Source organism: Nipponia nippon, unplaced genomic scaffold, assembly GCF_047370975.1.
Source record: "Nipponia nippon isolate SJK-2023a ecotype South Korea unplaced genomic scaffold, ASM4737097v1 scaffold_7, whole genome shotgun sequence".
Lineage (NCBI taxonomy): Eukaryota > Metazoa > Chordata > Aves > Pelecaniformes > Threskiornithidae > Nipponia > Nipponia nippon.
Window position 1 is genome coordinate 50360588 of NW_028262391.1, and position 23157 is coordinate 50383744.

General features: G+C 46.5%; 1 protein-coding gene across 2 annotated transcripts; it reads right to left on the reverse strand.

Moving 5' to 3' along the window:
- Positions 1 to 1203: 1203 nt before the first annotated feature.
- COTL1 (coactosin like F-actin binding protein 1) lies at positions 1204 to 23092 on the reverse strand. Of its 2 annotated transcripts, none has more exons than XM_009477436.2 (4): positions 22940 to 23092; positions 22596 to 22678; positions 12421 to 12578; positions 1204 to 2518 (listed from the first exon to the last, which is right to left on the reverse strand). In XM_009477436.2, exons 1-4 carry the CDS (start codon positions 23014 to 23016, stop codon positions 2408 to 2410), a joined length of 429 nt encoding a protein of 142 aa, XP_009475711.1. In that variant the 5' UTR covers positions 23017 to 23092; the 3' UTR covers positions 1204 to 2407. The 2 variants fall into 2 exon arrangements, with proteins under 2 accessions (XP_009475711.1, XP_087595515.1); XM_087739389.1 differs by having other exon boundaries at positions 22596 to 22726; positions 22940 to 23083.
- Between the last annotated feature and the right edge of the window lie 65 nt (positions 23093 to 23157).

Sequence of the window (23157 nt, forward strand, 5' to 3'; positions counted from 1 at the left end):
ACACCACAGAGGTGATTCAAAGAGGGAATACGGGATCTTACATGTTCTGCAAACTGGCCTGACTAAGGGCAAATAAGATGGTTATCTTGTATGAGCACTTTGGAGTCCCACTTCAAACCACTGCAGAAGTCGGGAGAAAATCCAAGGGAATGACAAGCCCTGTGTCTCCCCTCCCAGCCCGTCCAGCCGCCGCTGGTGAGTCGGCCCCGCATACTGGGCACTGGGCCCCAACAGCGGCTGTCAAAGAGGGCACGGAACAGACATGTCTGGAGAAGTTACCTGGAGGAGACAAATATTTAGAAAAGATTTAGAAGGTCTTTAGAAAAATACTCTGTGGGAGGCATATGCTGACCAAGGATAGCAAAGCCGCCGAAGAGGCCAGGGTGGTGCCTTCGCTTCCTCCATCCCTGGAGCCAGCTCGCCAAAGGCAGCACAAGCGCTCCGCTTTGTCTGGCCGAGATGCCTCCGAGCGGCTCAGAAAGCTGCTCTGCCTCTGGGCTGAGCTCTTTCCTGAGCACTGCATCAAACCCCACACCACAGCGGGTGCGGATGAATTTCTTGCAATACTGCTGCCAGGCTTCAAGACCAGACTGGGGCTGTTTGTCTCAGTACCCCACAAGCTGTCAAATAAGAGTTTATCGTGGTCGCTGAACCAGTAAGGCAAAGCCTCAGAGCATCGCAAGACCTCTGCAAAGCTCTTCCCTGTTACTTATGTCTGTCCCTACTGTCAGTCCTGTAAAAAATAACCATTTCCCTTCTTTCAGGGCAAGTTTTAGTAAGTTCAGTCCAGAACTGTAACGCCCCATGTAACCCTGTGCAGGAAGCTGCAAAACTTCACTCTGAAAGTGTTCTTCTTGCTCCCAAATCTGTGCCTGACCTCTCTAAATTTATTTTACGTGGGTGTGAAATTCTCTTTGACCTAATTACAAATCCCACTTGGCATTTTGGCGCTGGAAATTTAGATGTAGAGCTGCTGAACAAAAAGTGTGTCAGATGCGCTGTGGTCACCTCTGCCTTTCAGAGCGGAGACAAGCAGACAAGGGCTGCAGGCACCGAGATCATTTTACATTTAAGCCAGTGTTTAATTGTCCTAATAGCCCCAAGACGGCAAGAGCTCAAAGCCTTACACCCAGGATTAAGAGAGCTCCTAAATATAGGCTTGTTGTTGCGGGGAAGGTAAAAGAACAACAGAGTCACCGAGAATTGTTCTTGAAAAACATTTATTTCTGTAATGGGTTTATAGCGCTGACTCCCAAGCCCCAGTACAACACAGTTTCCCCCTACACATAATTCCGGGGACAATTACCTTTGATGGAAAAAAAAGCCATACAAAGAAGCCCCCCAAACAAACCATTTGGTACCAAACAAACTGTGCCCAGGTTAGCTCTGAGCTTGAATGTTTCATCCTGACTGGGACAGAGCTGCCCCGCTCCATCCCTCGGTCACTGCTGCAGGATGGTTCCCTGCCTGAAGGCCCCAAATAACTGGAGATGTTGTGTTTAACTGCAAAATAACAGGGGGGACATGGGCAGAGAAGGCTGCTAGGATTCAGCGGCTGCTATTTTTGCAGACATCATTTAAAAAGAGAATCTATGCATTTCAGTTTCACCTCCTGAGCCCCGGCGTTAGGAAAGTCAAATACAAACCCAGAGACCAATGTACACAAAATAGTGAACAAGTGTCCAAACATTTCTAAGCCCCTCACTTTACTGTTCCGTGATACCTCCAAAAAACAACTAAACCTCCACATTCGGATCATTTTTAAGAGGGAGGGGTAGAGATGCAGCACATAGCATAGCAACTGTCAAGCAATGTTTAAGGCAAATTTATTCCCATTTATTAAGAGTTGAAGATTTTTTTTTTGTTTGTTGCTTTGTGTTTTAAGCTGTTAGATAACATCTCGGCTGGACATTTAAGCCTAGAAAATTTAATCAAAGTTTCAGTGAAGTCAACTTTATTCCCAAGAATATCAGTGAAAACAAATCCAAAGAAAATTAAAATAATCGATGTTCAGAACTCCCCCAAAACTTTCTCCCCTCAGAGACCAGGTTGAGCCCAACTACAACACACAGACATGCACGCATATGAAGAAGGACACAATGGCAAGCCTCTACGAACACAATGCTGAATAGGACCAAAGCAGAGCCGAATCTAAATTCCACAGATGCGAGAACATGGACAGAGTTATGAGTAAAAAAATGGGGAGGGGGGGAACAGAACCGCAGAGAGGGATGTTTCATGAGATGGAATGGAAAATAAAAGTCCGCTGTATGCAAAGGAAGGGAGATCTTAGGTGCACACAGAGAAAGCTGGGGGTTTCAGTTGCCTCATCTCTCCGTTGTGTTAGTTTGTTGTGCCTTCCCCCTCCCTTTGAGATCCAGGTGGTGGTGCCAGGAGGTCCGTGCGTTTACTCAGTCTGTGCATCGTAATTAGCCCCCCCTGCTTTCTTCAGCTCGTTCTTGATGTAATCCTCATCCAGCTCTTTGTGGTCACTGATCACAAATTCTTTGGCAAAGTTCTGCAAGAGATAAAGAAAAAGCCTGTTAAAAAAGGGGATACTTGTCCAAGGACCTGAATAAGTAAGTGTTATCCAGCTTCCATGGCTGTATGAGCTGTATACCCTTATCTGCTGTGGTAGGGATGATAAATAGAAAGCTGTGGATGAGACAGAAGACTAGTGATGGCAAAACCCAAGACTTAACCTGGAGAAATTTTATGTTTCTACTTCTACAGTCAGTGGCTGCAAGACCCAATCCTGCCCTATGCAACAACTTTTCCTAGCGATAAATGCACAGGCTAGGTTAGGTCAAGTTTCCTAAGTAGTATGACAACTAAAAAGCTCAATATCGTTGACCTTCTAACTGCCACAGACCCTCAGCATAATCTTCGGCAAGTTGCTAATCCTGTTTGTGCCCTGGTCCTTTTTAGGAGCTCTTCTCTCAAAAGAAGGGGAACAGCGCTCCACTACAGCATGCTCCAGTAAAGTACCCCAGCAGCTGATGCTTCAGTTAAAGACCGAGCAACGCGCTGATGGTACCAGGAGCAAATAAGCCTACTTCAGAGGATTTACTGACTCCTCCTCTCGACTGCCTGATACACATCATGGCCAAAACAAAGATACTGTACCAGACAGGCTGCTGCTGTTCTTAATAGGCTGCACTATGCTCTGTGGTCTAATGATCCACAGTGACCTTTAAGGACAGGCTTTATTAATACACTTGTGTCCTGCAGGGCAGCTATCTAGCTGCTTGAACGCTCTTTGCAACTTAGGGGAGCTGGGCAAGCCCTAGGCAGCGTGCTGTGATGTGAGGCTGTGAACAGAGAAAACCTTTCTCAGAAGAGACCGCTGTGAGCGGGATCCCACGGTGCCGTCAGGGCACTTGTCAGGGCAGCTCACCACACTCAGGGATTTGTTCCTTGGCGGGGGCTGTCCCTCCTGCCTGGGAGCAAGGGTGGCATGCACGTGTGTGCACAGATATTTCAGCAAACATGCACATCTGCTTCTTGCTTTAGCATTTTCCTCCCCTTCCTAACCACAACTGAAAACACTGTATGTGTCTTTCCCTTCCCTTCCCCCCCCCCCCCCAACCCACAGAGATTTGAGACAGCACAAAAAACACAAGCATTCATTGCACTCTGCAAGGGCCAGGGACAAACTGAGCACAACAACAACAATAAAAAAAGAATCAAAATCCCAACAGCCCTATAGCAGTGTCTCAGGAAAGCTGCAATGCCAGGCTCCCTGGGCAGCGAGCTCCCCAAAAGGTGACGGAGGCTGCCTGGGAGAACGAGGCGACGCTTTGAGAGAAGCAGTCATCTCGTCTGGGTCTCTCCGGCGTTGGAACAGCCCCAGCACAACCGTGGAGGGGGGGTTTCTAATTGGTTTCAGGCTCTAAGCCATGGGAGAGCTCTTTATTTGGCAGCGTCTCAAGGGTCTCAGTTTGGGATCAGAGTCGGGTAAAGGAGGGGGTGGAGAAGGATTCAGCTTGAAAGAGTCTCAGCACCTCTTTCATGCGGTGGAAGAAATGGAAGGGAGAGCAAACCAGCTCCCTCCCCCACGCCAGTCTCCCAGGCTGCCGCTGATCCTGTTTCACACTGTAGGAAATCCTCACCGCCAAAGAGTTGCTTGGGGGGGGGGGGGTGGAGAAAGAAGCTTATAGCAGCTACGAGAAGCCCTGTCTGCTCTGCCTCAGTTTATCAGCAGCTAGACAAAGTCCTAAGAAATAGTAACTGCTTCACAGCATCATTTTGCTCTATGCTTCAATGGTCGGCTTTTCTGGTGTGAGGACAGACGCTACAGGCAGTCATCCATGTCTTAGCAGAGTTCAGAGAAAATGAGAAACAAATTGTTTATTTAGAGAAAAAAATCCTTTTTTTGAGATGGGAAACAAAGAGGCAAGCTGCCCAAAACATCAGGTTTGGTCATGCTCACAAGTGTCCTACTTCCAGATCTCCTGTGTGAGATCTCTGCAAAGCTCAGCTCTTGCTAAGACGAAACAAATGATTTTCAACTATTTGATGCTCACTGAGGTGTGCCACCTACGCGATTTTTGAGCTGAGCCCTTCTAATTTCTTTTTGACGTGCCAACAGGTTTAATAAATTTTCCTTAGCTCAGGAAGCAGATTATCCAGGACTACCCGACTTCAGTGCTAGTCTTTGCCCTGACTTTAGTGAGAACTGAGGCAGGCCCATAAAATCATTTCTGAGAGGCATTCCATGAAAAGTGTTTTTCTTTTATAAATGGACGGAGGGTTTCCTTCAATGCCCACTCTGCAGAACCCAGCTGATTCTGAAATTAAACCCGCAAGTGCAGTCATGCATGAACAGAGGGGAACTAAATTATATGTACCACAAAATAATTATAATTACTCAAAGGTCTTCTCAACTAGACAGTTATCCAGATGATACCTGGGTGATGATCTGTGGGCACCAGCCACTGTTTCATGTCAGTGCCACCGAGACACCTTGCAAGGTTGGAACAATCTCCCTCTAGCAGTGGCCAGATGAGTTATGTTCCCAGCCACTCTTAAATATCCTCTTAGCTGACTGGGCCACCTCTTGTGCCAGATTTGTACCCTTGGAGTGCAATCTGGGTCACTGCTATTAATAACTCTTTGCTTTATTCCTTTCTGCTGGCAGGTGCTGTCAGGGGCTTCTTTGGTCCTTCGCACTGGCTCTTACCCACCACAACGTCTCATCAAGCCTGGCCCCAAGAGGAGAAGATGCTTTTGGTGAGTTTGCTGCCTGGAACTCCTGATTTCAATATCTTGCTTGACCCTTCTTCAGCCGTAGCCTCCCTCATCACTCTGAATTCACTGTTTGAGCTCTTTGGGGTTGAGCTTTTGTTTAGGGCACAAATCATAAGGTGAAGGGAGGCATATAAAGTATTTTAGAGATGGTTGAAACTTCCTCCTGTGTCATCAGGGCAAGAAGACAGGAGGGTCTGGCTCTCAGATCAGATTGGGCACCCATGATCAACAGCAGCGCTTTTCAGCTGAGGGCCACCTTATCCAGAGTTCACTCTTTTTTTGTCCCCACTGAAACTGCCAGAATGTAAAACTACTCCCAACTGATTTAATTGGGTCTGATGTTAGCTAGGCCAGGCAATGGTCCTTATTTGGCATGACTGTCATCTGCAATTACAAATAACCGATCATAGCAAACCACCTCCTGCAAAGCACCAGGAAAACCCTTAGCTTCAAGTGGCTAATAGCAATGCCAACAGGCATCCGATTTCAGCCAGATTTCTGCTCTGCCACCAGATTTTCTTTCTGCCTTTAAGAGACCGGGGTGGGGAAAGTCCCTGCTTTCCCTTCTCTCATACATACCAATGCCTTTCAAGAGAATTGCAGAAGTTATAGCCGCCTAAGGCACAGTGCATAACTCTGACGCTTGGGCCCTCACTTTGCTTCATTTTACATCCTCCACTTCCTTTTCTCTTCTCCTCCCCCTATCCCCAAGCTTTTTACAACCGCAGCAAGCCCTGCGAGTGAATTCTAGCCTTTGTATTCACCCCAGAGTCACCAGCAGACTACAGATAACAAAAACAATGATGCCATTTATCTTTATCATTCTCATGCCGCAACAGTGACCACAGTCTCTTTGCTTTGCCTCTCAAATCATTGAACACCACGTAAAAAGTAAGGTTTCCTCATGGTTCTTCAATACACCTATCTAGCACGTGCTTCACTTTGTGCCTGAGTAGCAGAGGGTCACAATTTTGTAATCCAGACCCATGTGTCAACCTCCATGTGACACTACAGAGAGAAAGGGCTCCAACCATGCAGGGCAGTTTGCAAAAAGTGAGCCTGCATCTCTCCCTGAGAAGCATGAAATTTGTACAGCAAGCTCAGTCTGGCCTTCCTCTTCCAGACAACTTTAAGGGGGAAAAAAAAGGGTGGAGTAGATTTTCTTCTTATTCCAAGCCCTGAATGTTTAGCATATGGGGCCATAAAATTTCCCTAAGCTGGCCAAGGGAAAATCTGTCTGGTGCAGATACTGTACCAAAAAGGTCTGCAGAGGCCTGTATAAATCCCAGCATGGGTAGGCCTGAAGCCAGAAGGAAAATCCTTGTATCGTCTACAGACACTTGGGTTCTTAGCAGCTAGGGACGGTGCCAGGTAGTTGAGCAGCTTCTTGCTGTTTTTATCTACACTGGGGCTTGCAGCAGCCTCCACTGATGTTCAAAATCCTCAGTTCCGCTGTGCTTCACGTCACCACTCCCATCCACTGGTCATCTTATTTTCAGTGCAGATGCATTACAGAGGAGGTGACATCTCCCACGTTTCTCTTCCAGCACGGTATGAGTCCTAGGCCTGGGGTCATGGGAAAGAAAGGACATGTTCTCTGGCTGCAGCAGAAGTATGTTCTAGCAGGGCTTCTCCGACTACAAGGAGAGCTATAAAGTGACAAGCGCCTAGAGCAATACAGTACCGCTGCCCTCCACTCTGGCTACACCAAACCTGCTCCTGCGACCAAGAGGCCAAGCCATCAGCAAAAACCCTCTCTTCAAATTTACTCCTTGCCAATTTTTACATGGACCAGTTCCAGACACTGGGAGAAGCCAGCCCAAACCTCTGGCAAACACATCTCTCACCAACGGGAACTACATTTCAGCTGATCTGCAAATTCTTCCTATCTGTGCCGCATCCCACTGGAAAAGTCACAGGACTTTGTGTCAGATGTGGGGGGATGTGAAGCTGCTTATTCTGGCCTGAAGAAGTGACTTATAAAGTTACCACCTTCTCTAGACTAGGACTAGGAGTTCTTGTAAATCCATAAACGTTTGGTATGGTCATTACAGTAAACCAGAATAGGAAAACCAGTCAAAAAGCACAATTCTGTTTGCTTTCCCAGCAGGATCTCGCTCACCCTCCTCAGAAAGACTGTCTCAAAGCCACCGTGACATAGCCGTTACTGTATGAGTTTGATTTTTCTGACTGCCTCTAACAAAGCTATTAAACCATCTTCTGTTTAGGCCGCTGTGCTAATATGAGAATCCTAATGCACACACGTGGAGTTATATGTGTTGGATCTGCCCTGAGACCAGGGACAGTAACCCCATAAGTGGGTCCTCTCTCAGGAGGTAAAAAGAGAAAAAGAGAAAGGTGAACAAATAAAGATCTCGCCATGAGCTCCAAAGCAGGAACTCAGTAAACTTGTTGACATCACTAAAGCCAGGCAAATTCCTCACCAAATATAATAATGAATAAAATACCACGAATATTTGTTTCACAGAAACAGAGCTGTTTTACCCTGAATATGATTTAGGCAAATAAAAGAGCACATGACTTTGTGGGGGCAGGAGTGCTGAAAAAAACAGAGAAGGGCCAAAATTCATGGAAAATAAGACAAACTGGCAAAGGTTGGGCAGTCCCTTTGCTGAGAAAGCCCTGTAAGGGAATTCAGTCCCATCAGGAAAAAGACCTCTATGCTGCCTAATGAAGGGTTAAAATCTCCTGGTAGGAAATGCGGTCATGAAAGGCAACAGGTTCACAGAGAGGAAGCAACACTCAGAGGGAAACCAAGTCCTGTTTTCAGTTCTTCAGCATTTACATCAAAACCGGATCACTTCAGCACTAGTTGCCGCTCCCAGCCCCACAACCGTTGTGCCTGGGCTTGTCCTTAGGCAAAGAAAAGCACCGTAACATCATCCCTCTGCCTCTCCTCAAAGTGAGCGGGGCCGTTCGCTGGCAGGCCTGACGCTCCTGTACGTAAAACCCACAGCTGCCAGGTTTCACCTTGCAGGAATTTTTATGGCTGAACTGAACCTTCTGCTGGCAGCCGTTCCTAGCCATGACAAGCAGCTTACAAGAGCCTTGATTTCTGAGCTTAAGCTGACCGACCTGTTTCTCTTGGGCCTCTGGAATAAAAGAGGTCAAAACAACAGCCCTCAGAGCACAGAGTCTCCTGGATGGATTTGTACTAAGGCTGAATGAGCCACAGCTTGTGCATATAAAGGAGGGAAAAGGCAGAACCATCCTTACTTACTGTCAGGGACATAAAACATGAGTTTAAGACCAGCTTTGGATGATCTCCTTTTTAGCCAAGTAGAAAATATGCCCAAAGCCTTTCCGTTCAGCTGGCAGCCGGGTACAGCCTTGGCATGACAACTAGTGGCACACAGGGATCAAACTGCGACTGTGCAGAGCACGCAAATGCCGTGGGGCCTGCTCTATGTGTGGCTCACTGTAAGCACAGCATCATAGAATCGTTTAGGTTGGAAAAGACCCTTAAGATCATCAAGTCCAACCGTTAATGCAGCACTGCCAAGCCCACCACTAACCCATGTCCCTAAGCACCACATCTCCCCGCCTTTTAAATGCCTCCAGGGATGGGGACTCAACCACTTCCCTGGGCAGCCTGTTCCAGTGCGGGACAACCCTTTTGGTGAAGAAATTTTTCCTAATACCCAATCTAAACCTCCCCTAGAGCAACTTGAGGCCATTTCCTCTCATCCCACCCACGTGCACAAGGTAAGACACACTACTGCCGATGACAAAATAGATGCAGCCTTGTAGTTTAAGTCATCCTGGCTTACTGTTTCATAAAGTTCCCCAGCTGTTAAGTTTAGATCATTCTAGATCTAGGTTTAGACTGTACCCCAGAAATGAATTGCTAAACCACTTAAGCAACAGTCTGCAAAGCATGGGACGTTGTATGCTACTGCCCCCCAGCCCTAGGTCTGTTCTTGGCCTAGACAGAAGCTCAGTGGAGAAAAGACAGGATACTGCATCACCTTGCTGCATGTCTCCATTTACACAGGCAAGTCTCTACACATTAGTACTGAGCTATACCCTTAAGAAGAGAGAGAGAGATACTTGTTCCCCATCCTGGCCTTACTTCTAACCTGCTCTCAGCTGAACTGTTTGGACCAGCTCACAGGCTTGATCCAAGATTTCCAGCTGAGGTAAAGAGGAAAGGATGGAAAATAAATGGCTGTGAAAAAAAAGCTACTGAATGTCCCTTAAATGCAAAATGCATTTTTCTACAATCCAAAATAAATACAATAAATGCAAACCCCATTTTCTAACAACATTAAAGAGGTAATAAGGTTAGTCCCAGATAAGCAAGAAGACGTGATTCTCAGCTAGCACGGATCAGGAGAGCTATGGCTATTTGCACCAGATGAGATCCATCCCTGTAATTTTACAGTTATTACAGCTAAAAATCAATTGTCCTTTCTTCCTGAGAGATTTTCTGGCAACCTCCTCCGCTGACTATCAGCATCGCTTCCCAAGCCACCTCCCTGTAGATTTCATAGCACCTGCTCCCCCTTCCAAGGGAGGAACACAAAAGCGAGGGCAACCCCGTTCCTCTCCTTGCTTTATAATATTTCATCCTTTTGTTCACAAGGCCATAATCTACTCTTCAACAGTTAATGTCCCTTACGTTTTCATTATGGCAGGTGCTTCTAGGAGACTGTTAATAATCACCATGTGTGAACGCTCTTTATTCTACAGATGCAACATGGTGGGTTTTGCTTGCTAGGCAGTATTCAAGCTGACTGTCTTTCACTTTGAGTGTCTCGGTGGAAGAACAACGTTTATTGGCGTTTGTTCAGCTTTGAGCAGAGCTCAACCGTAGCTCATCAATGCATCCACAACGTAGCAGAGAATATAAAGCAGGCCTCCCCTCACACTGGAGCTTTGGTCTTAAATAAAGAGCCACAGTTAGCTTTTGCAAATATTACAAGATAGTGAGAGCCCTTCAAGTTTTACTGAGGGCTTCTCAGACTGAAGAGCTGTTGTTCTGGAATCCCAACCAATCACTTCTATAGATCGCAAAATCAAAGCTGTTATCTGCTGTACAAAAAGCCTCCTTGTGCCACACTTCCTTGGAAGGAGAGCCATGTCGCACGCAACTAAAACTGCAGAGAGCCAAACTGCGTCAATAGCCTACATTCCCTTCGGGGTTTGTAAAGAAAAAAATTCCCGCTTTAGGGTGCTACTTATTCCAAATGATGAACCAACACCGAGTCAGATTTGTAGTTTATCATTACAGCAAACAACCAGCTGTATTTTTCTATGTATAACTCACATCTCAAATAATCTCTGTAAAAATCAGAAGCAGTGGGGTGACTGGGAACGTACTTGAAGGTCAAGAGAACTAGCGAGAGTGAAATAGCTCTGGGATAAATTCCCTCCACTAAATTTCAGTTGGACTTTCTTGTCCGCTTTTGTTTGACAGATTATCTGCAAGGTTACATGCATAAAAAGAAGAAAATAGTTCTGCTTTTAGCCCACTCCACTCAGAGGGATTCAGTTGCACATGCAGAACTATTCAAAATAGTTGTCAAGAGAATTTCTTATGGAAAGGAGACCACCGTTGACATTACATTCAGAAATGCTATGGAGTGGGTTATAGACATGGTTGCTCAATAGAAGTGTATTAAGCACAAGTTGTATTGTTTTCATATTTTAGTACAGATTAATTGGAATATGAAAGCTTTTAAGTAACAGCCAAGAATGGTTAATGTTCCACCAGATTATTAACTCATACAGACTACTAATCAAAGATGAAACAAGTGAAATTGCAAATTATACGTAACAGACCTGAGGGACAGATCTTAGAACAGCATTCAGGAATGCTACTCAACTCAACAGGAATAAATTGTCTAAACACGTTTTTAAAAAAATCTTGGGCTTAGTGACTCCTATATGAATCATTCATTAGTACTCTATAATTTCTTCTTCAGCTACAATTACATAGTTTCAGCTGCGTCACATGAACAGAGGTTTGCTTTCCTATCTCTCAGGTGTCATTACAGAAGTTTCTACTCAGAACGGACCCCTCTGCGTAGTTGTCATTTTGAAAGATTTAGCTCCAGCGCTTATCTTCCGGAAGGATACAAATTTATTATATTCTTCCTGCTTCTTATCTAAATATAATCTTCTGTACCATAGAATTACCAATGAATTGAGGAGTTCATTCTTATCCTTCACATTATCCTATTGGGAGATTTCTTTACATAGGCAAGAACACAGTTATTGAGGGAGGTTATTTCAATGGCCAGCCTGTTCTCCAAGCGCGTAAGAAAGACCGTTTCTCGAGTATTGGAGAGCTGGCCCTAGCTTTAGTTGGAAGAACTAATCTTGCCTTAAATAATTCTTCAGACAAAACATGCTAAATGTTAGCATCTTCTCCATTAAAGTCAGCTTTTGGGCAGCAGTTTTTTGCAGCCTTCCACAATCCACTTCTCTCACGGCTGTTGCTTGTTTTCACTCGCTTGGACTGAGCCTGGAGCCCAACAGAGCGAGGCCGGCGCAGAGCGCCCTGGGAGGCCTTGACAGAGTTAAATGATAAACTCAGCTAGGGCAGGCAAATTCAAGTGAAGCCCTTCCAAGGTGTGTACTAAGCACGTTTCTCTTTTTCCCTGATACGCCCAAAGCCAAACAGAAGACTATTCAAATCTAGTTAGCTATTAAGAGCAGTTAGTTGATTGGTACTGATAGGGGGGACTTCAGATTTTAGTTGATTAGGTCCACAAATTCATTGTGCTGAGACAAAAGGCCTAAAGAGAAAAGTTTAAACAAGGGTGTGGGTTTTTCTGTTTAATTTTACCTGCTTAACTTAATACTGCTTTGTTCTCTACCACTCAATATTATGTTCTTTCCGTATCAAGGAAGGAGATGGGAAACATCTTAATGGTGACAGGAGGGGAGTGTGTATATTCCCTCTTCATGAAATAGTTAAGACAGCCTTAAGCTCAAAGGTGCTTCTTCATGCCTGAGTGCTCAAAGGGCAGATGTTAAGTCTTCCTAGTAGGAAGACAGGCAATAGGAAACTGTCTTCTTTTTGAAGGATTAACTACTAAGTTGAAGGATGATCCAATCCTTCCCCTTCTCGTACCTCCTGCTGGTGTTTGTAGAGCTAAAAGCGATGAGAACCGGTGGTTAGAAGCAGAAGGAAGAGGTTACCTGTACTACTTCTTTGACCAGAGTCTTGTCGGTCCCAGTTTTGGCTCTCTGCAGGCCACTGACATCCTCTCCAATCCAAGTGATGAGAGCAAACTTGACTCGCTTGCTCATGGCATCGCCGGTGGTGAATCGGACAAAGCCAAACAATCGAACATCATCTGGAGAGACAAAGCAACAAGGGTAAAGTGATTGAAAACAGAAACATCCCTGCCTTGCCATTTTCCGGGGTGAAACTATTGCTCTCAACTTAAAGACCAAGTCAAGGCACTGATCCTGTGTTATAATAGCATCGTTCTGGATTAACAGGGCAATACAGGGGCTCTGCTCACATGTCCTTCACTTGCAAGGTGCGCTTTGCCAGTGTTAGGTCTGCCTAGTTAGTGTGCCGCTAGGGAGTTTGGAACTGGCTAAAATACAGTCAACAGGCAGCTCAGGAGCCCAGAGCTAACCCCAGTTACATTCAGCCAGATCATTCATCTGCAGGTCACTGGTCCAGAAGGAAAGAAGTGATTTCCCAGCATCTCTTTCTTACAGGATAGCAGGATTAGGGCCATATTTTATAACATATACCCAGAAACTGGCCATTGTGCAAATCCGATCCTTTTCTCTCCTTCCCTTCAGCAATATTTTGGCTCACTTGTGGCATGAGTTTACAAGAAGGAGGGAGAAGAAGGAGCAAAAGAAAAATCTGCAATTACTTCCCCAGATGTGCTTTTCTACTCCTTCCAAAGGCCTTGGATTTTAAAACTGTTCTGATCTCTGTTTCACAGCTGGTTTCTGCTATATCACGCCAGACTAGAGTTATTTAGTCTGGCCGTATGTGTAAAAACCTTGTAAACTCCTTGTCTCGAAGAGTTCGTTCCTTCATTGCAGGGTGAATCATCAGCTGAGGCAGTGGGACACCTTCATGATCACAGGCACTTAGAAAGCGTGTGATACCATCCACTCATATCCCCAGCCTCGGTGGCACGCACGATACTGCAGCCTTCGACCAGGACTGTGCCGAAAAGCAGAGCAGATGGGCAGTTGTGCAATCGTGGAATATACCTAATCATAGCTACTTCATCTGTTACAGGTCGCTCAAGACCTTTTAAATGAAATGAGATGACTCAAAAGAGAAGAACAAACTTGCTGTTTGAAAAGAATCATGTTAATCCTGGTTACACTTGTTGTGACCAGTTCAACACGTCTTATAGTTATTTGCTGTCTTGACTACTGCCAGGTGAAAATGCAGGCTCCAGGTGTGGTAACGTTTGCCAACATCCCCATCCTTGGATCCGTTACAGCATGCTCCAGGAACGGTCAGGACAGCCCCGGGAGCTCCAGGGATAGGGGGGAAGCAGCTCTAAATTGCTCATCCTCAGAGAATAAGCTGCGAGAAATCAATGCAGAAAAGTGGGATTTTCTCTGAAAGCTGACAGATCTCAGAGCTTCTTTAACACTTTGTTTTGCCAAAGTGTGAGTAAAGACAACTTCCCCTTGATAAAAGATAAGAAGTTTTTAAGTCTGAAAAAACCCTACCTATGCTCTCCATATTTTGTTCTCTATGTACTTTTTCGCCACTGACAGAGGACTACTGGGGAAAAATGGAAAATGGGGGGGGGGGGGGGCGGTGAGCCAGTACAATGTTTAAAACAAACTCCTCTCATGATTCCAAATTTGGAACAAAGAGAAAGAAAGAGATCTTACTCAAAAGACAAATCCACATGGATCTTTGGAAGGAGAGTAAGAGTTGTGTATGGACAGTGCAGGCAAACAAAACTTCTCTCTCAGATACCCTGTTACTGGAAGTACAAGAAATGCACAGACTCCTGTTTCTGACAGTCAATCCTCTTCCCAAGATGGATTAGAACCATAAGTGAACCGACAGCCAGGAAATACCCAAGGTGAAGAGAGACAGTAAATCCCCTAACGTTACTATTAACAGTTCTATGAAAAAACCTTGCTTTCCCAGATCTGACAGTAAAGGAGGCCAGGCTCTGCTAAGAATTGTACCGTGGGTCCTACGGGAACACAGTGCTGAAGGCACTTTAATGTCATCAAGTCCTGGCCCCCACTGTACTGTAACCGTGTCACAGCCCTTCCCATGGACCCATCGCTTTCCACCTTGAGTACGTAGGTTTTTCATCCCCGCCCCTTCTACCAAAGGCTGTTACAGATCCTGAAGACTGTTTTGGAATATGCCCTTTTATAATAAAGATAATGCAGAAATACAATGAATGTGAAGAATTCCAAGTTTTTCTGCGGTGCTTTTTCATCGCGACGTAGAAAGGAGGTTGAAGGAATTTATCTGTCAGCATGAACTTTAATTTGACGTGAACCCACAGATCACTGGCAGCAGCAGGATTTGCTTCTCAGCAGAAGAGTTTGAGTGCTTTCCCGTCCTGTCTGAAAGCAGCTGGATCGGTGGCACCGAAGAGAGCCAAGCCCAGCAATTCCTCGCAGGCTTTTATCTGTTAGATCACCTTCTACTCAGTGACTATGAGCAACTCTTACTTCATCACGTTCAGTCCCAATATGTTCAATGAGCAATCGAGGTTAGATGTGGGGCTCTGAGTCACTGTCTTGGGCAGAATGTACCTGGGGCAGGTTTACCTGTGGGGGCTTGAAAGGTTACACCTGAGCTACACGCTTTCTCCTCCTGCCTCCCCATGGAGGTTGTATCCCCACAGGAGGCAGAACAGCCTCTTCAGCTGCCAGTTTTCAGTCCAGCATATTCTATATATACTACTAATACGTGATGCTTTACCCTGATGTGCTGGTCTGTGAATCCCAGCAGCTGAGGAGCATTTCAGCAGCTGCAGATAAAGCCAAGAGGGCATGTGAATTGGAGCCCTAAGCAATTAACAGGTCTCTTTTCCTAAAAGGGCAACAGGGACAGACGTGGAGATTTTTAGCACTCGTTCAGCCTGGGTATGTGCCCCTCCAGCTGCAGGTCAAAATCCCTGAGCAGAAGTGGTTGAGTTTCACAATTAGTCTGAAGCATGTTCAGAGCAATAACAGGATCAAAACCCAAGTTCTTTTATACTCCCAGATTTCCTCTTTCACAGTTAAGCACGAAAGTAGTTCTGCCCTACCAGATCACCTCGCCGCGCTGGAAGTCATCAACGCCATCAGTGCCAACTCCCCTAGAAATCTCAAGGCATTAATGCCCACCACCTCCCCCTGCCCTTCTCACACAAAACCACTTATAGCGGTTTTAGGAATTGCTGGGTGCGTGGGGGAGTTGAACAAATCACAGAGAGACAGTAGATTTCCTCTGAAAGAGGAAATCCTGCCTAGCTCTATGCAACGACCTTCCTAGCCACTAAGCCATGAATTTCAGGGCAGAGAGAGGCAAATAACAGATCTGGGTAGAACGGAAATAGCAGCCTTGTTTGAGAAGATCTCAGGAGTTACAAACAGCAGAAATTAACAACGTTAATTCCTGCTAATATCGCTGCTCCTTTAACTGCGGTTGTACAGCAAGACAATAGGGCTATACAAACAATGAAAAGTACAATGAATGCCTTAATGAGCATCACTTAGCATTTTTCTCCAAACCCCTTACTTATCAGTAGGCAGGATTTTCCAAATATACTGATTAAGCTGCCCTTGGCTGTCAACAAAGCTCGATGCCAAGCTGCAGAGATTTCCTTGATGGTATTCTCCTCTTTTTCATCCACTCAAACCCTTTGGTTCGGCTGTACTGAAAAATTCCCCATCAGATTAAAATGCACTGACTCATCAGTAAAAGATAATAGCTGCAGGAAAGAAATACACTGTGAAAAGCTTCACGGTTCTTAGTCCTACGGCTCTGAATGGCCAAGCCAGAGACATGCCAAGATAAAGCCACCGCTCCCAGCTTCACCTGCCCGCTAAATCAAGGTCACATACAGCAGGGCAGCTGAAGGAATGATCTGCTTTTGTGTTCTGTCCAACAATGAATTACTGATAGCGCATGACAGGTTTCATGAAGGATTTGTTTGTTTCAATTGGATTCATTTTAGATTAATTTGTCAATTTTCCACCTCTTCAGTCACCCCTGTAGTCCTGTGGCTAGAAGTGCAGACAGAAAACCTTCCCTACCTCTTCCTACACTGTTTTTGCCCTCTTCAACCCTGTACTGAAGCGCGTGCATCTCTGATGCGATGCTGCCTTGCACCATGCAGACGTGTTCATTAAGTCATCTAAGACAAATACAAAAACTGTTTGACCTCAGGACCATCACCACAGGGCACACTGTGGCTGGGGCACCAACCTCGCCCGTGTAACCCGGGGCGGCTGCCGTGAGTACGGGGTACTCGGGACACAAGCGCACGGGGAGGATGACCCCACACTGACTTCTCCAGCTTTCTCTGGTCCAGCGAAGCCACCAGCAGCGTTTCATCAGAATGAGTTGCTGCTACCCCGGTGACAGTGGTCCTGTACTGGTCTCTCTCCTGAGCTGGGTATATACTGGAGTGCAGCGTGGGGGGAGACACGGGATCCAGCTAGTCTTTGCTCCACTTTCCCGAAGGAAGGAACGGTTGTGTTAGTCGGCCAGAAGTAAGGGCCGGGCAGGCCCCAAAACAAAGGGCATCCAAAAGATGTAACGCTCTTCTTTACCTGCTTGTATGCCTAGCACAGGACGGTAAAATGCAGCCCCACAGCCATGCTATTTTAATTAAGCATCACAAAACTAAACTGAATGCAAAGAGTCACTATTTCAGCGCAGAACTTGACCTGATGAGTTACTGCCGCAAAAATCAATGAGAACATTCCCTAGAACAACCTCCTGTCCATTGCAAGGGACAGTCTAAGCCAGAGCTCCAGCTGGCAGCCAAACGCGCGCCGTTTCAGCCGACCCTCCCAAGAGCACGGGGAGGGCACGGGGCAGGGAAACGCTACAAAGACAGCGTGAAATTCCCACAAGCCACTCGTGGCCCCAGGTCTTCCTTTAAATAGATATCAAGGGAAAGCAGGCAAGACGAACATTAAAGAGGAAAAACAAAAGCAGTAGGAGACTGATTTACAAAGCCCATTTTAGCAACTTAAGTAGTAGCCAAATACAGATAAGCACCTATCTCATTATATGTCCTCGTGCATTTTTGCAAATCTTTCCTACAACCTAAGATGCCAACGTAATCTTGGTGATCTCTCTACTCTTAGCTCCTAAATTTTATATACCGGCCAGCCTTTATAGGACGATTGTCATAAGCCCAAAAGAGCTTGCATTTGTCTTAGGAGCCGATTCTATTTCTATTTTCTTCCTAATAGTTTATGTCAACCCGAAATGATTTTATAGGGTATTTATTTCAGACCAAAGATTTTCAGTTCTTCCTCATGCTGAATGCACAGTGTGGTTTTGGTTCGATCTTTTCAGGCACATGAATAACTATCCCGTTTCATGCTGTCATTGCAATTATTTATCTGGACAGGGGCTTTCCAAATAAAAGGCTCATTATTTCTTTTGTCAGGGATGCACTGAAAAACAACTGTTCACATGTGGCATGGGGGGAAGCAGAGTCTTCTGACCTCTCTGCTACTTAATGGCAGAATACACGCTTTAAAAAAAATGAAAGTAAACCCCAGAGAGAGACAACGCAACGCTCTGCTGCTTCGTAAGACAGAAACTGAGGCAAGCTCTCCGGTGCAGTCAGATATTACTGACACACACAAAGGTTTAAGCGGATGTTTTTGACCGGACTTTTACTTCAGTATCTCAGTTGTATCTCATTCTACTCTTCTCAGCAACAGCATCACCAGCCCAGTTACGAGACTTTGAAATTAAAAACAACAACAAAAAAACCCAAGAGCCTTCACATCCTTCCGTACAATAACCTTCAACTCTTATCTGTGTTCCTGGCTTCAAATCCACCAGCTCAGCTGTTTTTTTAAAAGTATACTGGTAGCACATACTACTAAACACCAAATTAATGCTGCGTCTGGATCCATGCCATCTGCAGAGGCAAGAGTGAAGTAAAATGGATCAAAAGCCTTGAATTAAGTCCTTGTTTAATGCAGAGGTAATCTGTGCTGTTAAGCCCAACCAAAACAGTCCTCAGCCAGAAGACACAGGGGGTGTCTACACTGTGTGTTTAATGGCCCTGACACAATTAATGGCCTCAGCTTTGGTCTCCAGACTCCTTGGGTCAGACAAAGGCCAATACAGCCACGTACCTTGGTCCTTACGCAGGACTGCAAGAGGAAGTGCCACCCGCGGCCACCTCCGAATCATATAAGGACTTTACTGTGCCAGTGGTCTAAACCAACCTCCTCGACTTTGGGACAGGCTGGAGGAGAGGGGTTCACCCATCTGGGGCTGGTCTTTGGAGGACAGAGAAGACTACTGCCTGAGACTAAAACGGAGTCTACTACCTCCCAGCCAAAGTGTTTGAGCTGTCTTGTGGCCTGGCACAGACCTTGACAGCAACAGCATGACAGCGACTGATATGCAGAAGTCCAGGGTTCAGGCTGTGTTGGCAGCATAATCCTTGGACCCTGAACAAAAGGGCACTGAAGCAGCTTTTCTTACCATGTTTTCTTCCTTTAAGACTGGCAATTGCTGCCCCCAAACAGTGGGATGGGAAAAGGATGAACGTTTCATTATGCAGTTCCTTAAACTTTTCTGCTAGTACACAAAGCTTAGCAAAGAGCTTAGGAAGAAAAAGCCTGCACGCCGGGCTATGTGACACGTAGGCCTGATGTGCACCGCGTATCTGAGAGTGGAGCAGTGGGAGTAACGAAACCCGCAGGAGGCAGACGGGGTGCAGCAGCGGTTCCTGGCTCAGGGCACGGCCTCGCTGCCCCAGGAGCTCAGCATCTCCGTCTGTCGTGCGTTCCTTTCACAGCAGCCCACGGAGCGTTGCTGGGGGTTGGCAGAGAGCTGTTTCTAACATGGTCTTTTTAAACTGCTACTTCCATTAAAAGAAGCAAATTAAATTTCTTGCTTTTCCCTTTGTCCTCAACCACTCCGGTTCCCTGAGGAGGTTTGCAGGATCAGTAATGGGTTGGGCCATGGTCTGCATGAAGAGGGTTATGTATGGGGGGAAGGAAAAGCAAAAATACAACCCTGCTACAAGCAACCCCCTCCAGCCCCTCCTAACCTCTGTCGCTGCACAAGCCAGGATATCCACCACAGGCAAATGTCTTCAAACTGGTACAAAAGACCCTCTTGGTCTCAGAGCCACATGAATTAGCACACACTGACACCGCCTGCTCTGTAATGTAATGCCCTGGAGGGAAGCAATATGTACCGCCTGCTGAAGGTGCTTTTAATAAGAATGGTTATTAAAGAAAGCGGGGGACACAGATGTTTGCCACTCAGAACGGCACTGAAATAGATGGTGCAGAAAGTAGAACAGAGCAAGCTCTGACGGCGGGGCTTGGTGCCACTTTGCACGCTGAAGTGTTCAATTCCAGCTCCTGCTCTCACCTTCAACCACCAAATTATGCTCAGCTTCTACCAGAGGCAGCTGCAGCACTTTGTGGCTTTCAGGGCAGTGTTTTTCACAAAACAGGAATCCGAAACAAGGAAGGAAGTTTATTCTGATGCCAGGTTTTTTAATCTTTTAATCACGTTTCCCAAAGCTGTTCGCACTGATTATTAGCTCTTCTCCCCTCCAGCATAAAGGTAGAAGGAGATGGGGTGTGGACCAGGAGGGAGGAGACGTAGCAATAGCAAGGAATAATATTTAGCAACTCTTCCCATCCCTTCCTGCTCTCTTTTACTGACTTCGTTTCAGTACGAGTATTCCAACCACTTCATAGTAACAGTTGGCACCTTTCTTCCAGATGGGAGGAAAGCTCTAACTTCACTGCTGGCACGAGCCTTGTTTTCTGACTACGGTTAGTGGTCCAGGCGAAGGGTTGCTGCGCAGATGGAGGCGCGGAAACTTGCATCTCTTGCTTCCCCAGCTGCTGCACCGTAATTCGTGGGTGGAGGAAGATCCTTTCCAGGACTGAGCCAAGCACCCTGTACCTGAATTTGCCTAGTTCTTTAAGCCAGCAGCTGTGCTCCAGGGGTAGGTTTGGGGATCACCCCTTGCCCCCGGTCTGCCAAGGAGCAGCCCAGGGGAAGGAAGAGGGAGAGAAGGAAGAGGGAAAGGGAGCAATTGAGTAGCTGTAAAGGATTTAGCTCCACATTAAAGGCTAACAATAGGCCACAGTCTGCCCCACAGACGCCTTTTATTTAACTCTTCCCTTACCGTGCTTATGCCTAAAATATGCAAAATTTCCTTTTTGCTTTAAAAATGCTTCAGTATTGGGGTCAGCTTGGCACTTTCCTGGTATAAAGCAAGGTTTCCTTAAACTCTGCTTGTTTTAATGCCCTATTTGTAAATAAGGGTTTGGCACATGCAAACGATGGCAAGAAAACAAAACTGGCCATATTCCAAAGTGCAATATGTGCCTCCATCAGTTGTTATATGCGTCCTACCCAACCCAACCGGTGACTGCTCTCTGCCACGGCCCCCCTGCCTGCGTAGCCACTCGATAAAAGTATCCCCTTTGCTACTGAAGCGAAGATAGGAGCTGTTCTTGAGAGGGTGCCACTCCCGACAAAACATCAGTTCAGGCAAAATAAGAGACGGACTCCTTGAAAACAAGGAGGGAAAATAAATGGGGAAGGTTCCTCTGCATGCCTCAAATGTCAGGAAACGCTGGAGATGCTCAGTTATCTTGGCCACAAGAGGAGACAGAGAGCACGGCACTCAGATATGGAAGCTGTTGACCTCCCAAGAAAACTACTAACCCTTAAATAACGTTGGCATGAACTTCAGAAGTGCCGAGCCCCGAGTTTCCCCGTATGCCAGGGAATTACTTTTTCCTGATGTTGCCCATTAAGAAGAGTTGGGTGGGAAGGGGTTCTTGCGCTACAGGCTATCAGCTCTTCTGACATCAAGTACAAGAGGATCCTTTTTGGTTTTGAGAATTTTCCCTGCAAAGGTCTCAAGAACCGCTGGAAATGAGCAGCCGTGTTAATTCTAGTAAGACCCCACTGCAAACCTCATAGCAGAGCAGTCTAAACCTTCTTGATCTAGTGGCTACTTTCCAAGGACTAAAACGTATTTTTCTCGTATGATATTTACTGCCTGATAAATATCAGTCCAGTCCTGTCCTCATGTAAGTCACTGGAAGTTCTCCCCTCCAACTCAGCAAAATGCAGCCAAGCCCTAGGGCTTGACAGACCAATCTGGACAGGCACGGGTGGTTCGGTAGCTGGGGGACTCTGAGTACAACGCCTCCAGGACTCGCCCCACCTTGAGACTGCTCAATATGCAATTCCTTCGTTGTACAGATACATCATTCCAGGTTAACTGCTGTACTTGACTGTGGTGTAACTAGATGAGTGAGGAAGGCTTTGTTATAGTCCAGTATTAGTTACAAATGCTTCATCTCTCATGTCACTTGGTGACATTGTTAAACAGCAGCCAAGATAGGGGGGAAAGCTATACAATTGCCCCCCTGAAGTTATTTTGGGAAAAATCAAAGCCGGCTTTTGTAAAACACCACAAAAGTTAAGATCAGATGAAGTTAAATACTCCTACATTTATTTTCATTTCCCCCAGGCTTTGTTTTTCCTGTTAATACTCTACAACCGACAGTTAAACAATCAACCGCCACGTTCAAGCCCAGAGCCACAACTGTTGCGGTTGTGCAACGCCACATATACGATTGTTTTCAGTGCTGTATTGTTCCAACCCATCTTCGGCATACCCACTCTCCTCTCGGGTTTCATGTTCGTAAAAAATCCCAGCAAGCCTTCTAACTGCAGTTACTTTAGCGCTAGGAGTACAATTTACAGACGAATTTTATTGCAAAATGATCTGTATGACCGCATCTTTTTAGCCACAAAAACTGAGTCTTTTTTGCTCTTCAGCAACGCTTTAAAACTGCGGTGCTAAAGAAGGAGACCGTTGCTAATCATGCGTCTTATCTTGTTTATAACCGAGAAGCAATGAAAAATTGTGCAAAGGGGGGGAAAAAAGCCCAAAGGACCTTACGTCTAAGGGTGAGACAAAGGACCGGCTGGACTATGGACTTGAGCGAGCTGCACTCTGTGGCAGCTGGAAACCGGATCGTGCAGGACAGGGCGGACGCGGGGAAGCACAGCACTAACTCCACTTCACCCAAATTTCCTCCCATCCTTTCCCCCCTTGCTCCGGGCAGCGAGGAACACGGTGAGGTGCCAAAGCAGTCAAGACGGAGCTTACCTGTGCACTTCCTCTTAAAGGTTTCATAGTCTACCCCTTGGTCTCCAGGGACGATTGTGGAGCCGTTGTATTTAAAAGTCACCCTTTGGGAAGGGGAAAAGAGAAGGCGAATAATGCATTTAAAAGTCACCCTTTGGGAAGGGGGAAAGGGAAGGCGAATAATGCATTTAACAGCCTTTGGGAACGGAAAAGAGGCGATGGGGAAGAATATACTGTAAAAAACCCATCCCTTAGGAAGGGGGGAAGAGGAGAAGGGGAAAAGGTGTCACCCTTTCGGGAGGGGGGAGAGGAGAAGGGGGATCCCAGAGCACCGGTGCCCGCCCGGGGATGCCGGGGCCACCTACCAGTTCACCTCGGTGGCATCGTCCCTGACGAGGTTGTACGCCTCCCTGCACGCCTCCTTGTCGATTTTGGTGGCCATGGGGGCGGCCGGCCGCGCCGGGGAAGGGGCGGGGGAGCGCGGGGCGGCGCGGAGCTGGGGGGGAGCCGCCGCCGCCGCCGCTGCTGCCGCCGCACCGCACCGCACCGCGCAGCGCCGCGCAGTGCCCAGCCGCCGCCGCCG

Excerpts from the sequence above, each read along its gene's own strand:
- COTL1 (XM_087739389.1), bottom strand. The coding sequence starts at position 23,016 with ATGGCCACCAAAATCGACAAGGAGGCGTGCAGGGAGGCGTACAACCTC. Across the intron at positions 12,579-22,595 it reads CTTTAAGAGGAAGTGCACAG|ATGATGTTCGATTGTTTGGC; the intron begins GTAAGCTCCGTC and ends TTGTCTCTCCAG. Across the intron at positions 2,519-12,420 it reads TGGTCAAAGAAGTAGTACAG|AACTTTGCCAAAGAATTTGT; the intron begins GTAACCTCTTCC and ends TATCTCTTGCAG.